This window comes from Heteronotia binoei, chromosome 17 (genome assembly GCF_032191835.1).
Source record: "Heteronotia binoei isolate CCM8104 ecotype False Entrance Well chromosome 17, APGP_CSIRO_Hbin_v1, whole genome shotgun sequence".
Lineage (NCBI taxonomy): Eukaryota > Metazoa > Chordata > Lepidosauria > Squamata > Gekkonidae > Heteronotia > Heteronotia binoei.
The window spans coordinates 43,104,332-43,121,056 of record NC_083239.1 but is presented as its reverse complement, the minus strand read 5'-3'; the positions used below and the strand labels follow the sequence as shown (position 1 = coordinate 43,121,056).

The 16,725-nt window shown below is 51.1% G+C and overlaps 1 protein-coding gene across 1 annotated transcript; it reads left to right on the top strand.

Moving 5' to 3' along the window:
* Positions 1–3,519: 3,519 nt before the first annotated feature.
* Positions 3,520–11,356, top strand: LOC132586027 (zinc finger protein 629-like). Its single transcript, XM_060257945.1, has 3 exons — positions 3,520–3,620; positions 7,435–7,530; positions 9,938–11,356. Exons 2-3 carry the CDS (start codon positions 7,446–7,448, stop codon positions 10,510–10,512), a joined length of 660 nt encoding a protein of 219 aa, XP_060113928.1. The 5' UTR covers positions 3,520–3,620; positions 7,435–7,445; the 3' UTR covers positions 10,513–11,356.
* Positions 11,357–16,725: the final 5,369 nt, after the last annotated feature.

The following is a 16,725-nucleotide window of genomic DNA, read 5'->3' as shown; positions in this document are numbered from 1 at the left end:
CTGAACCCGTGGGCACCTTTGGAACCATAACACAGGGTGGTGTGTGCAACCACAAAATGGTGGCCTCAGGAGGCGGAGCCAGTCACAAAACGTCAGGGAGTGAGGTCATGCATAACTCTGGTTGTAGCATTTCAAGAAGAAGCTCTGTTTAATAGGGTGCTCTTTAGAATGAACATATTGTTTAAAAATATTTCTTGCATACACAATGGGGGGGAACACTTCTCTGGCAGATCTCCAACAGTGGCCACTGAAAAGCTCTGCTGGCCCCACCCACTTTCCAGTGATACCTGTGGGCATAGGGTTGCCAAGTACATTTGAAGAAATATCTGGGACTCTGAGGATGGAGCCAGGGTGTGACAAGTATAACTGAGCTCCAAAGGGAGTTCTGGCCAACATTTAAAGGGACTGCACACCTTTGAAATGCCTTCCTTCCACATTGGAAACAATGAAGGATAGGGGCACCTTCTTTTGGAGCTCATAGAATTGGACCCCCCTGGTCCACTCCTTTTGAAACTTGGAGGCAGCGTTCCCTTTAAGCTGAGTTAGTGTGTGCTAGCTCACAGTTTTTTTAGCCTCTGGCTCACACATTTTTGTCTTAGCTGAGGAAAAATGGCTCCAGAGCACACTAATTGATGCAGCAGCTCACAACTTCCATGCCAGGAGCTCACAACGTAGAATTTTTGTTCACAAGACTCCACAGCGGAGAGGGAGCATTGCTTGGAGGGTGATCTGAGGAGAGGCATCGGATGCTGTGCTGCAAACGTGGTGCCTCTACCTCATTTAACAGCCAACCCAGATACACGCTGATCAATTCTCCATTGTACCTTACGCACAACCGCTTCTGGCTGTCATCTGCTTCCTTCTCCTCTCTTGCTTCATTCTGCATCACAGCTTGTTTTGCAAGACTTGGTCAATCGCACAGGAGCTACAGAGCAAAGCCTCTATTTTCTCCATTGGCTGAGGCTCCTCCCTTGGGAAGAAGGGATCTCCGTAGGGAATAATGCCCAGTGGACATTCCCCTTCCTACTTTCTGATGACCCTGAAGCGGGGGGAGGTCCCCCAAACCAGGGGATCCCCTGCCCCCACCTGGGGATTGGCAACCCTACATGGGCACCAAGTTGAGAATCCCTGCTACAAAGTCCACCATTGGAAGCTGTCGTTTTTTCCTCCAGCGGAAGAATTTCTGTAGAGCAGGGGTGGCCACTTGCTGAACTTAAGAGCCACAAAGAAGAAATGTCAGGTGTTTGAGAGCAGGAAGGAAGGGTGGAAAGAAAGCATAGAGAGGTGGGGGAGAGAGGCGGAAAGAAAGCAACTTTAACGTTAAATGCATTCTCCAAGCTGCCAGCTGGCCCAGCTCAGCGATTTAAAGAGAGAAATGCCTTCTCCAAGCCGGCCGACGGAGCAGTGGGGTCTTCGGGGGCCACATAATAGGTGTGAAAAGAAGACATGGGGTAGTTTGGCCGCCCCTGCTGTAGGCCATCTGTAGTTCTGGGGGAATTCCAGCCCCCCCCACCCCTGGCCATCGGCAGCTCCCACCGGCTTCAAATTCCCACTTGCTGCAAAGTTCACTGGGCGACGTCCGGCCAGTCACATCCACACTCACCTACCTCTCAGGGTTGTTGTGAGAAAACGGAGGAAGGGAGGAAACCACCACATACGCCAGGGGTGTCGAACTCATTTGTTGTGAGGGCCAGGTCTGACATAAGTGAGACCTTGTCGGGCCAGGCCATGTTGGGCCAGGTCATATGTGTACCTATTTAAGATTAGGTAGCAGAGATATAAACTTTATACACAAACACAATTCAATATTTTTTTAAAAAAATTAAAACATGCTTAAAACATTAGCGCTCGGTCTTAAAGCTGCTTTCTTTGTGCCTCTCCCATGGGATCCAGGGAACTGGGCAAATGAAGCTCTGACTCTTTCCTTTCTTCTCCAGGGGACCAGGAGGGGGGGGGGAGCCTCAGCCAATAGAAGGAAGAGAGGCTTGGCTCAGTTGCTCTGCTGTGTTGCTGGCAAAGCAAGCTCTTCCTCCCCCCCTTCCTCCCCAAGGAGGGCAATGGAGAAAACAGAGGCTTTGCTCTGTAGCTCCTGTGCGATTGACCAGGCCTTGCAAAACCAGCTGTGATGCAGAAAGAAGCAAGAGAGGAGAAGGAAGCAAATGACAGCCAGTTGCTTGGGGGCCTGATTCGGCCCCCGGGCCAGATGCTTGACACCCCTGATGCTGGCCGCTCTGACCTCTCTGAAGGGAGAGGGTCAAAAATGCTGAAGGAGAAAATCAAAGGCAAAGCCAGGTTCCTGTCCAGCTTTCTTGGCTGCAAAGAGATGATCCTGGTTTCTCCCGCTCAGCACACTCCTCCTGCCTGCCAGAGCCGTTCCAGCTAGATCCAGCGTGTGGGAATGCATCATCGTGAGCCCCCAGCGGCCACATCTGGCCCATGCCTCATTGCACCGCGCAACTCCCCAAAGCGCCGCCAGCAAAACTCCCCATCGCCCAAAGCGGCCTTTTCTAGCTGCCCACATCCAAGCTAACCCTCGAGCTCCCTCTGCCGGCCGCTTGGCGGCAGTGCTCGATTCCTTCTCCCCCGCATCAATCGCCGCGCCCCCTACTGGCCAGATCTCTCCCCTAGCAATGCCCAGCCAGTGCCGGAGAGCGGCTCGCCTGCCCCGTTGCAAGCAGCTTCTAGGCAAGCAGCCCCGCTAGAATGCTCCCGTGCTACGACGGCGGCTGTGCCTAGGGTTGCCAAGTCCAATTCAAGAAATATCTTGAGACGTTGGGGGTGGAGCCAGGAGACTTTGGGGGTAGAGCCAGGAGACTTTGGGGGTAGAGCCAGGGTGCGGCAAGCACGATTGAACTCCGAAGGGAGTTCTGGCCATCACATTTAAGGGGACCGCACACCTTTGAAATGCCTTCCCTCCCTTGGAAATAATGGAGGACAGGGGCACCTTCTTTGGGGGCTTATAGAATTGGACCCCTTGGTCCAATCTTTTTTATACTGGGAGGGTATTTTGGGGAGAGGCACTGGATACTATGCTGAAAATTTGGTCCCTCTATCTCAAAAGCGTTGTTTTTGCAAGCCTCTGGCCGTTGCCTGATATTTCCAGTTTTTGAGTCTGATTTATCTTGTTTCTGCTTGGAACGGATAGGGCTTGAGAATAAAGGCTGCAATCCCGTTCATATTTACTTAGGAGCAAGCCCCCTTGGAATAAAGCATGAGTTACTTCCGAGTAAACAACGAGTAAACAACGCGCTACAAAGAGGCACTACTAGCCCCCCTCCTATCCCCGCGTCCTGCAGTGCATCCATCAACGCACGCGCAGAACCATCTGCCAGCACTCTGCCGGCCACGCTTTGCCATTACTTTCCCACTGAGCACGCGCAGAACCGCTCCACGGGCCGTCGGTTGGCAAGCATGCGCCCGAACGTCCGAGCCGCTTGCTCCTTCGCCCGCCCATGCGCAGACCCGCTGGCTGTTGTTTTCGCCCCGTCCTCGAGCGCACGCGCAAGGAATCAACATTGCCCGAGCGAACCCCGCCTCCTTTCTCCGTCTGCGCCTGCGCAGCTAGGGTCCTGGGGGGTAGACGGGGACCGGGCTGCCCCTCCCCAAATCCGGAGGAACCGGTGAGTGCTGGGGCGCGCAATGCATTGTGGGAGCAGGGTTTACCCCTAGTATGCTCTCCCCGTGGTCCGTTGCCCCCACCAGTAGCCGCAGTGCATTGTGGGAGTCAGGTCCCCCCCTAATTTTGTGGTTCAGGCAGCTACAGAACATTATGGGATGGAATACTCTGCAGCCCATACCGGGGGCAGTGCATGGTGGGCACTTGGGTGGCAGCCACAGTTTCCCCAGAGCATTCTGGGATTGGGCCATATAATGTCTGCCCTAATGCATTGTGGGTCAGGATCCTTCTTCGCATCTTTTCTGGCCTCTTCTTGCACCCTTTGCAGCGTCCCGTCCCTCCACGGAGAGCATTTCAGGAGTACAGGGTTGGGAGGCAATCAGCTGAACGGTCTTGATCCTTCCTCTTGCAGGTTGGGCATTGGGGGGTCATGTCCAGTGTTCCCTCTGAGCAGTGTAAGCGTGAGCCTACCTCACAGATTTTGAGCCTCCAGCTCACTCATTTTGGTCTTAGCTCAGGAAGGATGACCCCAGAGCACAATCATTTATGCAGTAGCTCACAACTTTAATGCCACTAGCTCACAAAGTAGAATTTTTGCTCAGAAGACTTTGCAGAGGGAACATTGGTCATGTCTGAAGTTCCGAAGCTTGTGGAAGTTGGGAGCTCATTGGCGAGGAGGAGGAGGGGACCTTGGCCGGTGAGCAAGGTGTAGCCAGCAGAGTGGGAGGTGGGGAGGGCTGCCTGAGTTCCCTTTCCTCCTACCAGTAGGCCCCATAAAGGTCAGAGAGGAGTCAGGAGAAAGAGACCTGGGGCTGCCTGACCTGATTTCAGTTCCCCCCGGGAAACGTCCCAGGGAAGTGCCTAAAATATATTCAAGGAAGGACAATACCTGTTGAAGGGATGCATTTGTCCTCCCAAGTAGTTTTCTCAGTCAGGTTCCAAATCCGCAGGCGTGCAAAAATTGGGAGGTGGATTTGCCTGTGAGAATAACTGGTGCCTAGTCCGGATGACAGCATCTCCAGATTGTGTCACCGTTAACTTTGGCAGGTCCTGCGCTTGCTTCACCTGGGCACTAGGGGGAGCTGTGTTGCGGAGAAAGAGACAGGTAGCTTGATAAATGCCTCCTCCGGCCGGGCCGTTATTCACCACACTGCAGGGCCCCGAGCATCCCTTGGTTTTCGTAGTGGGGTTGGTTCCACTCTCTTGGGGGCTCTCTGTCTATTGGCTCCTGCCATCTTACATCATGCTTCCATGTGAGCTAGCAGATCTTTCCACAATACCCGTCTGTAGACGGAGCTCAGAACAGACTTGAGTTAGATCAGCTGTTGATTCTCCAGTTCTCAACTGTAAGCTGCTTTTTTCTGCTAAAAAAACCAGGGAAGCTGATTTGCCCCATTGTTTCTGTGGGGTCTGCCCTGAAGCCTAGCATTTTGGACTATTGTTCGCTTCTGCTGCATGTGCTGCAACTCCGGGACTCACTTCTTTCCCAACACCTGTGAACTGTGGCCACAGAGGATGGGAGTGTTCTTTCTGGGAGTTGCAGGCGGGGCTGCCGCCATTCAAACTAGGTCATACTAATCTAGGTGAGCGAAATGGGCCTGGTTGACACAGGGTGCAGCTCCTTGTGCTCCGAAAGCTGATGAGATCAGGCTAGCCTGGGCCATGCAAGTGAAAAGTTGGAAAAGGAAAGGTCCCCTGTGCAAATACCCGTCGTTTCTGACTCTGGGCAGACTTTTTACGAGGTGGTTTGCCATTGCCTTCCCTAGTCATCTACGCTTCCCCCCCAGCAAGCTGGGGACTCTTTTTACTGACCTCGGAAGGATGGAAGGCTGAGTCAACCTCGAGCCGGCTACCTGAACCCAGCTTCCGCCGGGGATCGAACTCAGGTCGTGAGCAGAGCTTAGGACTGCAGTACTGCAGCTTTAACACTCTGCGCCACGGGGCTGTTAAGACAGCATTAGTTACCTCATATTTAAAGACATTCACTTGGTGTCCCGTGGATGTGTGACCCCACTCCCCTTGGCTTTCTTAATGACCAAAAAAGTCTTTGCTTTACTCATATCCATGGCACGTTTGGCATTATGTAATTTTTTAAAAAAAATCTGTGCAGCAGCAAGAACCTTTTGAGGTAGGTTTGGTTGAGAAAAGATGAAGCTTCACAGCTGAGCAGAGATATGGAAGGTTCTTTGAATAATTTTTTTCTTCCTACATAAAACCTAAAAGCCTTAGACACTATGCCACATTGTCTAATCCAGGGGTGGGCAAACTCGGGAGCTACATGTGGCTCTTTCACACACATGGTGTGGCTCTCGAAGCCCCCACCTCCCGGTTGGCTGGCTTGAAGAAGGCATTTAAAGTTAAAGTTACTTTCTCTCCATCTCTCCCTCTGTCTCCCTCCCTCCCTTTGTCTTGCAGCTCTCAAACATTTGGTGTTTATTTTATGTTGCTCTTATGTTAAGCAAGTTTGGCCACCCCTGGTCTAACCCATCAGAAATCCCATCTCTGCACACAAATATTATAGCAAGAAGAAAGGCATTTCAGTTGCCATCCAACAACAGAGGGGCAATGTTCCTTTGGAGACTCGCCAAAGCTCAGGACCGAATGACTTTTGTGAGACTTTTGGGTGGCTTAAGCTAAAAATCGCTAAATGTGTAATATTATGAGCTTCGAGGAAGCTGATGTACATTTCTCAGTTCCGTCTGAGGACAGAAAAAGTGCTATTCGGTACTGAGTTCAGAGTGCTGAGAAGCTTTGTTTGAACTTTTTCCTCCTTCAAAGGAAACTCAAGTTTGTAGTCCTTAAGACTGCACGGTGATCTGTAAAGTGTGTGGGAGATGTGTGGAGCCCTGGATTAAAACCACAGCTCACCATCTGGCCTCTTGGTCTCAACTTGTCATCTGTACCTTTGCATATTAGGCCACAGCTCTCTAATGCAAGCAATCCTCCAAGAGCTTACAGCAGGCCCTGGAAGAAGAGCCCTGTAAGCTCTCGTAGGATTGGCTACATCATGGGGTGTGTGGCTTAATTTGCAAAGGAGTTCCTGCTACAAAAAAAAAAGCCCTGAACCTGGGTCTGTGTTCACTCTCTCTTAGAAGGGGTTCTGAAGCTGAATGGGTTAAAGGGATGTTCCCTGGCACTGGCTCCTTCTTTATTTAGATTAATATCCCATTTGCCAACCCACATGGAAGATGTGGGTTGGCAAACCTGCTTCAATAGCAAACTGCAGCTTTCTGAATCTCAAAGCCTCCAGATCGAAAATTAAATCCTTGAAGATTTTGGAGGTACTCTATGAATAAACAGGTACTTTGAAGGGCATGAGAGCCTTTAAGAATTGAAGGCATCCAGAAAAGTTCGTATGGAGGACGGACATACAGTATCCGGCATATAAATGTGATCAGGATTTTTTGTTTTCTGAGTTTCAGAGGGTAGCCGCGGTTGGCCTGCAGGGGAAGCACTCGATTCAAATTCAGCAGCTCTTTAGAGACCACCCAGATTTTGGGAGTATAAACTATTGGTCTCTGAGGTGTTTCTGTGTGTTTGTGTGCGTGTACGTATGCAGGGGTGGAATTCTAGCAGGAGTGCCTTTGCATATTAGGCCACACCCCCCCCCCCGAGGTAGCCAATCCTCCTGGACCTTACAGGGCTCTTAGTACGGGGCCTACTGTAAGCTCCACAAGGATTAGCTACATCAGGGGTGTGTGGCCTAATAGGCAAAAGAGCTCCTGCTAGAATTCCGCCCCGTATGTATGTATTCATGGGTTAAGTAGGCAACAGATGTCCAGGGATAAGCTTGGCCAGTCACGCTCTGATTCTTCCAGGTGTCTCCACCATGCAAGAAGAGGATGAGTCCGAAGCAACCTCTGTATCGTCTGGAGACAGCGGCCCCCCAACTCCGTCTGCGAATGGCTATCCAGGTACCGGGATTTGAACAGGCCTAGCCAGAGGCAGAGCAGCTGAAGCCCAGGGAGCTAAAGGCTGTTTGATAGAGAGGAAATTTTTCAGTTGGATTCGGGGAGTTAATTTGAATGAGGGCTCGGCGGAGAACCTTGACGCAAGGCCGGCAGTTCAGCTCTCTGGCTGGAAAAATGGCCGCAGTCACAAAGAGAGCATCTTGCCTTGCATTTCCAGTCCCACGCTTGAAAATTAAGTGGCAGGGCTTCCGGATTGGAAGGTGGTGTCTCCAAGGTAGAAAGCAGCTTCAGGACCAGGGGCAGAATTCTAGCAGGAGCTCCTTTGCATATTAGGCCACACACCCCTAATGTAGCCAATCCTCCAAGAGCTTACAAAAAAGAGCCTTGTAAGCTCTTGGAGGATTGGCTACATCAGGGGTGTGTGGCCTAATATGCAAAGGAGCTCCTGCTAGAATTCCATCCCTGTTCGGGACTATCCAAGTGATGGAATCCTGCTCCCCACCCCTTGCTCCTAAGTAAAGGAGTCTAGATCCAGTCAACAGAACCAATTTGGTGTAGTGGTTAAGCGCACGGACACTTATCTGGGAGAACCGGGTTTGATTCCCCACTCCTCCACTTGCACCTGCTGGAATGGCCTCGGGTCAGCCAAAGCTCTCGCAGAGCTGTCCTTGAAAGGGCAGCTTCTGTCAGAGCTCTCTCAGCCCCACCCACCTCACAGGGTGTCTGTTTGGGGGAGGAAGATAAAGGAGATTCTGAGATTAAGAGTGGAGGGTGGGGTATAAATCCAATATCTTCTTTGTAGAAACTAAAATGAGCAAACTGAGGTTATGGTACTTTGGTCACATGAGAATACAAGAGTAACTGGGAAAGACAGTCATGCTAGGGAAAGTTGAAAATGGCACGAAAAGGAGACCTATTGGGAGATGGATGGACTCAATAAATGAAGCCATAGATCTCAGTCTGTAAGAAGAAGACGACGACTGCAGTTTTATACCCCACCCTTCTCCCTGAATCAGAGTCTCAAAGCGGCTTACAATCTCCTTTATCTTCCTCCCCTACAACAGACACCCTGTGAGGTGGGTGGGGTTGAGAGCTTGCAGGGACAACTCTGCAAGAGCTTTGTCTAACCCAAGGCCCTTCCAGCAGCTGCAAGTGGAGGAGCGGGGAATCAAATCCGGTTCTCCAGCTAAGAGTCTGCACAGTTAACCACTACATCAAACCGGCTCTCAGAGCAAGGCTGTTAACGATAAAACGTCCGGGAGGTCATTAATTCATAGGGTCACCGTAAGTCACCAAACTGGCAACTTTTGGCATTTTCAAATTGCCATGTACTATTTTTGTGTTAGTCTGTAGTACCAATCTGCCATTCTGTAGTACCGTCTTGCTATATTATTCTGTTATATCATCCTGCTGGACCATCTTGTTGCACTTTACTAAAGGTTGAAATTGGTTTTATTAGAAGACGAATAATTGCAGATTTATACCCCGCTCCTCTCTCTGAATCAGAGACTAAGAGCGGCTTACAATCTCCTATATCTTCTCCCCCCACAACAGACACCCTGTGAGGTGGGTGGGGCTCTCACAGCAGCTGCCCTTTCAAGGACAACCTCTGCCAGAGCTATGGCTGACCCAAGGCCATTCCAGCAGCTGCAAGTGGAGGAGTGGGAATCAAACCCGGTTCTCCCAGCTAAGAGTCTGCACACTTCACCACTACACCAAACTGGCTCTGTTATGAAGTTATTGTAGTTTTATTGTGCTTTTGTTACTATTTTGATGTGAGCCCCCACATGGGGGAATGGGCAGAAGATAGATAGATGATAGATAGATAGATAGATAGATAGATAGATAGATAGATAGATAGATAGATAGATAGATAGATAGATAGATAGATAGATAGATATCAAAGATTTCAAGTTTTCACGGCTGGTAACATCATTAGGGTTTGTAGAATCTTTCGGGCTCAAGTGCCGTGTTCTACTGGAGAAAGTTTTCCTTCCAGACGTTTTGTTCTCAGCTGCGGAGAACATCCTCAGTGGCGTTGCAGCCAAGAAGGTCAGAGCGCCTGCTCCGGCTGCAATGCCACTGAGGATGTTCTCCGCAGCTGAGAACGAAATGTCTGGAAGGAAAACTTTCTCCAGTAGAACATGGCACTTGAGCCCGAAAGATTCTACAAACCCTAATGATAGATAGATAGATAGATAGATAGATAGATAGATAGATAGATAGATAGATAGATAGATAGATAGATAGATAGATAGATAGATAGATAGATAGATAGATAGATAATGATGATGATGATGATGTGCCTTGGGGTTGTTGTGGGCTGCCTGAGCTGTCCCTCAGGGGCTGCTGGGTGGGTCGTGGCCAGGTCTCGCTTCACTGTGTTTTTCCCCTCTGGCTGTCTCACTAGGCCCTCAAAGCAAGGAATTGCAAGGAGCCATAGGGGAGCCGGTGGACGAAGTTGGTGAGATCGGGCAAGACCGGCTGAGCTCTTCGCAGGCGCCCAGCCCCGAGTGGCACGAATGCCCCGAGTGCGGGCGCGGCTTCGGCACCTCCCGAGCCCTGAAGGTGCACCGCAGCTACCACGTGGGTCGAAAGCGGCCGCACAGCGGCTCCTCCTCTTCCTCTTCCTCCAAGCCGCCCCTGGCCCTTTCCGGCAACCCCGAGAGCCGGGAAGGGCGAACGGCTCTGCCTCCCGGGCGAGGCGGAGCTTTCCACTACATCTGCGCCGAGTGTGGCCTGGGCTTCGCCTCTCCCGCCTCGCTGGAGGCCCACCACTGCGAACACGGCTGGCGCCGCAGCCCCCCGGCCCCACCCCGCCACAAGCGCCCTCCCTCCCCCGCCCCGAGGGAGGCCAACGGCCAGCATGACAACGACGCGGAGGGGGCCGACGGACCGTACCACTGCACCGAGTGCCCGGGGGAGTTTGGGCTGGTGTCGGAACTACACGAGCACTACATGCGCCACGCGCGGGGAGAGCTGTAGATCGCCCACCCTTCTTCCCACCCCCCCGCCCTGTTGTCTAATGCGTGGCACCCGCCGAAGGGATTGCTCTGGCTAGGACTCTTTAAGAAGTGAATCAGAAACCCTGACCCTCCCTCCCTTTTTAATCTTTAGTTCCTTTTTTAAGGTTTTCTTCTCTGTATTTTAAAACAAATAAGTTTTTTTGCCAGCAGGGAGGGGAACGGAGCACGTCTCACTGCTCGGAACAATCCCTTCTGTGTGCGCCCCCCCCTCTGCCGGATGGGGGCAGCAGCCATGGAAGCCATTTGCCTCACCCATAGGGAAGAGGGGTGCTGCCTCTCCCCTCCACACATGGAGGGGGGAACCCTCCAAATCTAGCGCCTTTGGGGCCTTGGTATTATTACCAAGGGGGAACCCTCACGCTGGGTCTCTTGTGTTGGGAGTACGAGCCCCACTGGCCTTTTAGCTTCCGTTCTCACTACTGGAACTGGGCAAGACTTAAATACAGGTCTGTTCCAAGGGAGGGGGGAAGGGGATGGATCGGGAGCTCTCGTCCTGAGCACAAAGCCCGGTTCTCCCCCCACTCCTCACGCCCGTTGCCCTTTTACTCTTAGATCGCTCCTTCCCTACTTGGGTGCCCAGCCTGACCGTCATCCCGCTTGGTACCCGGGCCGGGGCGCCCGCCCCCCCCCCGTGCAGAATCGGAGCTATGTTCTGTTTGTCTGTGTGCGTGCGTGTGTGTGTGTTGGCCCTTTCTAGGGAGCAGCTTTTAGAGACGGCATCCAATCAGTATCAATCATGACTATTAACGGTCTCCATGGTAGCCAGGAGATTTGTCTTAATAAAAGCGATTCTGTACGTGCGACTCCTCACTTGTGCCAATTTCTCTGTATTCCTGATGGGGCGGGGGCGGGGAGGGGGGACAGCTTGCAGGTGGCCAAGCTTACGAAAAACAGGTTTGGTTTGGATGAAGACGATTCGTCGCACAGAAGCTCAGCAATGTGCCTAGGAAAGGAAAGAAGACAACTGCAGATTTATACCCCGCCCTTCTCTCTGAATCAGAGACTCAGAGCGGCTTACAATCACCTATATCTTTTCCCCCCACAACAGACACCCTGTGAGGTGGGTGGGGCTCTCACAGCAGCTGCCCTTTCAGGGACAACTACGAGAGCTATGGCCGACCCACGGCCATTCCAACAGCTGCAAGTGGAGGAGGGGGGAATCAAACCCGCACTTCACCACTACACCAAACTGGCTGGAAAGGCTTCTAAAGCTGTCCATCAAAGCTGTCTGTCTGCCTGCTGTGCTATAGACCAGGGGTGGCCAACGGTAGCTTTCTTGATGTTTTTTGCCTGCAACTCCCATCAGCCCCAGCCAGCATGGCCAATGGCTGGGGCCGATGGGAGTTGTAGGCAAAAAACATCTGGAGAGCTACCGTTGCCCCCCCCCCTTCTATAGACTTTATTTTAGTGGGGGGAGGTGCTGATTGGCCCTTTCCATGGCAATTGACCTGGATTCGTACTGGGGATAATTTTGTTCTGGGCTTTGGGGGGGAATGGGGGCTGTGGCTCAGTGGAAGAGCCTTTGCTCTGCAACCAGAAGGTACCAGGCTCAGTCTCCAGCATCTCCAGTTTAAAAAGGCCAGGGAGCAGGTGAGGGAGAGGAAAGGTGGCGTGGCATCTGTAGTGCGATCTCGTCAGGTCTCAGAAGCTAAGCAGGGTCGATACTTGGAAAAGAGGCCGCCAAGGAAAGCTCTGCAGAGGAAGGCCATGGCCAGCCACCTCTGCCGCTCACTTGAAAGCCCCTTGCTGGGGTCACTATACGTCGCCTGGGATTTGACTGTACTTTACGCACACACAAAGTGGGTGACATGAAAGTCCACAACCTGAGACACTGGAGAGTCACTGCCAGTCTGAGTAGAATCAGAGTCGGAAGGAGACTCCTGGGTCATCTAGTCCAACCCCCTGCACAATGCAGGAAACTCACAGATACCTATCCCTAAGTTCACAGGATCAGCATTGCTGTCAGACGGCCATATAGCCTCTGTTTAGAAACCTCCAAGGAAGGAGAGCCCACCACCTCCCGAGGAAGCCTGTTCCACTGAGGAACTGCTCTGTCAGGAAGTTCCTAATGTTGAGCCAGAAACCTTTCTGATTTAATTCCAACCCACTGGTCCTACCTTCTGGCGGTCCTAACTTCAGGGGCCACAGAAAACAATTCCACACCCTCCTCTATATGGAAAGGTCCCCTGTGCAAGCACCAGTCATTTCTGACTCTGGGGTGATGTTGCTTTCACAACGTTTTCACGGCAGACTTCTAACGGGGTGGTTTGCCATTGCCTTCCCCAGTCATCTGTGCTTTCCCCCCAGCAAGCTGGGTACTAATTTTACTGACCTTGGAAGGCTGAGTCAACCTTGAGCCAGCTACCTGAAAACCTAGCTTCCACTGGGGATCGAACTCAGGTCATGAGCAGAGCTTAGGACTGCAGTACTGCAGCTTTATGACAACCCTTCAGTTTGCATTCTGAGCCACTGACTACCAGCTATGTGTGGCTTTGCTCACCGTACCGGAGTCCTCGTCTGATGAAGTGTGCTTAGCACACGAAAGATTACGTTCTGAATAAAACTAAGTTGGTCTTAAAGGTGCCACTTGACTCCTATTTTGTTCTACTTCAAATGACCGTAATGGATCTATGGCCTGGTTCAGTATAAAGGGGCTTTTGTGCTTGTAGTGTTCCGTCCCAGAAGAAGATGAAGATACTGGATTTATATTCTGCCCTCCACTCTGAATCTCAGAGCGGTCACAGTCTCCTTTACCTTCCCCACCACCACACAACAAGACACCCTGTGAGGTAGATGGGGCTGAGAGAGCTCTTAGAGCAGCTGCCCTTTCAAGGACAACTACTACGGGAGCTATGGCTGACCCAAGGCCATTCCAGCAGCTGCAAGTGGAGGAGTGGGGAATCAAACCTGATTCTCCCAGATAAGAGTCCATGCACTTAACCGCTACACCAAACTGGCTCTCTACACCAGACTACTGCTGGATTCTCTGCTATAGGTGGATCTTGCACTGTGCATTGGCTCAAGCCAGCTGGTCTCTCGGAAATTTCAGTTTACACAGGGACGTCTAGGTATCAAGGTGAGCACTTGACATGTTAAACGGCAGGTATTGTGCAATTAAGCATAGATATGCAAATCACCAGTGCTGTCCTGGCACAATTCCCAGTTGCCTCATAATACAGAATGAATTATTCCCTCCCTCTTGTGTGTGTGTGCTCATTTTCATCTGGCGGGAGCTGCTGAAAGGCGCACAGCCACAGTTCTAGTAGCAGAGGGCTCTGTTCCCTTATATTCTCATTGTTGTTCCTTATCTATATTTCCCAGGAAGCAAATCAAGTCGAGTGCCAAGAGTGTGCAAAGGAAGTGTGCATACGACTGCAGCTTTAATGCAACATTCCATACTCTGGGGCTGTACCCTCATCTTCACAAGCCTCAGACAGTACTGTGGATTTCCTACTTCAAAGCTTGCTTTAAAGTATCTAGAGGTTAAGATAGGCAGCTGCCCTCAATTTTAGTTTTCAGAGTGCAATCTTGTTTGTCCAATTGTGCAATGTGTGTCTATAAAATAGCTCTCCCCCCCACACCCTGTAAGCTTGCTTGCTGCTTTTAGCAACGGAACTCTGTCTGGGGCAGACACATCGAATAAACGTCAGATGCTTGAGAGCTGCAAGGAAGGAAGGAAAGCAAATAGATGGGGCGAGGGAGAGGTGGAAAGAAAGCAACTTTAACTTTAAATGCATTCTTCAAGCTGCCAGCTGGCTTGACTTTGAGAAGTTATTTGAAGAGACAAATACCTTCTCCAAGCCAGCCAATGGGGTGGTGGGGGCTTGGAGAGCCACACAATATGTGTGAAAGAGCCACATGTGGCTCCCAAGCTGCAGTTTGGCCACCCCTGCTCTAACTATTCAGCATGTGTGTGTGTGTGGGAACAGTGGGAAGGCTTCTAGTGTCCTGGCCCCACTGATGGACCACCTGATGGCACCTGGGTTTTTTGGCCGCTGTGTGACACAAGAGTGTTGGACTGGATGGGCCATTGGCCTGATCCAGCATGGCTTCTCTTATATTCATATGTTCTTGCCTGCTACAGTTGCCAGCCTCTAGGTGGTACCTGGAGATCTGGAATCACAAATGATCTACAGAGATCCGTTTAATTAGGAGAAAAATGGCTGGTTTGGAGGGTGGACTGTGCGGCAGTATACCCTGCTGAGGTCCCTCCCTGGATTTCACCCTCAAATCTCCAGGAATTTCCCATCTCGGAGCTGGAAACTTTCCTTTCCCCCCATATTGTTTCAACCGAAGGCAGGGAGAATGTGGGTCTGACCATGGCAGAGAAAACGGATTGAGACATCTTGCTTGTATATTAATCCGATTGTCTTTCCTTGTTTGGCCTCTATAAGGGAAGATTAGGTAATTCTTCAACGGGTAAAGCTCCCGTTGTGTACAGGAAGTTTATTTCCAGCTTTTCTCCATGATCGGGACCCAAAACTTCATCTGTTGAAATTCGTTCCGTTATGCCATTATTGCAAGTCGGGGGCCAGAGAGTGTCAATCTGGACGCACGACTCTTGTATGAAGACGCATGCGCAGAGCCCAGAGCCTCAAGATGCCCTGCATTGCCAGGGCAAACGCCGTACAGCGCATGCGCCTCGCGTTCTCACAAACTGGCCGGCTGCCGGTGCACTCTGGAAGAACTAGCCGCGCCAACGAGTGAGTGGTACGCATGCGCTGCTGTCATAAAGAAGAGAGGTCTAATGCGTTGCCTGAAAAAGAAATTAAAATTTCTGAAGCACGGCCCCTTGAGATAAACCCGAAAATCTTCATGTCTCTTTTATATGGAGTGGTGACCATGGAGACCATCGAACGGCAACCCAACAGAAGCATGTTTATGTGATTTTTTTTGTCAGGCACCAGCATGGTTGACCTTACAGGAAACAGGTTAAGGGACCTTAGTGTATGGGAGTGAAAGGACCCCGGAAGTAGGAAAAAACACTGTGAAAAAGAGAACCGGAGAGAGGTACGGAAAGTGCAGTGGCGGCTCTAGGGGCATGGTAGTGGGATGGGGGCAAGTCTGGAGTTTGGCTGGCTGGCAGGCAAGCGGGGGGGGGGGCGTCGGGGAAACCAGTGTGGGGTAGGCCCTTGAGGAAGGCTGGCCAAAGGAAGAGGGCAGGTGGGGAGCGGCCGCAGCTTGCAGGGAAAATGCATGGAGTAACTGGAGGATACTAAGATGCTTGGATTGCCAGCCTCCAGGTGGGGCCTGGAGTTCCCCCGGAATTACAAGTGATCTTCAGATGACGAATTATTTCTCCTGGGGAAAATGGCCGTTTCAGCAGGCAGGTTCAATGGCATGCCATAGATTCGAGGTGAAATCCCTCCGAAGACAAAGCCCCCAAATCTTTCCCAGGCTGGAGTTGGCAGCCCTGTATGCCATGATTTGTTGCTGGATGCTCACACCAGGCAGGGAGGCGTGTTGTTCCTTTGAGGGTGCAATGAGAAAAGAACCCCATATACATAAATTAAGCTGCCTTCTACTGATTCGGACCATTGGTCTATCAAGGTCAGTGATGTTCTCCCCCTCAGCTGGCAGAAACCTGACCCATCAGCTACTGGCTGGCCCTTTGAACTGGAAGGACTGTTTCTGGGGCTTTCTACATGCAAAGTGTGCATTCCGCCACCGGGCCTCTGCCCTATCCCAGAGGGAACGGATAAGCCAAGAGTGATTTTCTTTGTGGGGAATCTTTTGAATATGGCTGGCAGGGGGCTGTTTTTGGAAGAAACTGCCCTGCTGATTTCTCCTTATTGGTGTCTACATAGCAGCTTTGCAAAATTCTGTAAATTACTAGCTGACTTATTTTGCATTGGTTGCCTGCTTGCCCATCTAAGAACATGGGTGCACTAGAAGAGGAAAAAGTAGCAAGCTGTTTTTCTGTCTACAAAGACTTTCCAGAACACAGGGCATACCTGTGATACTTTACTTTACTTTTACTTTATTTGATTTATATCCCGCCCTACCCCACCGATACAAACAGCCTGTGGTACAATTACTGTTTGATGTGTAGAGGTGGGGACTGTGGTGGGTGACTCAGGAAAATTAATACATTGTGGCCTAGGCCTGCAGCAGAGTTATAAGAAGAGACTCTTTTGCTCACTATCCTGTTGGCTTCATTTCTGTAGAATGG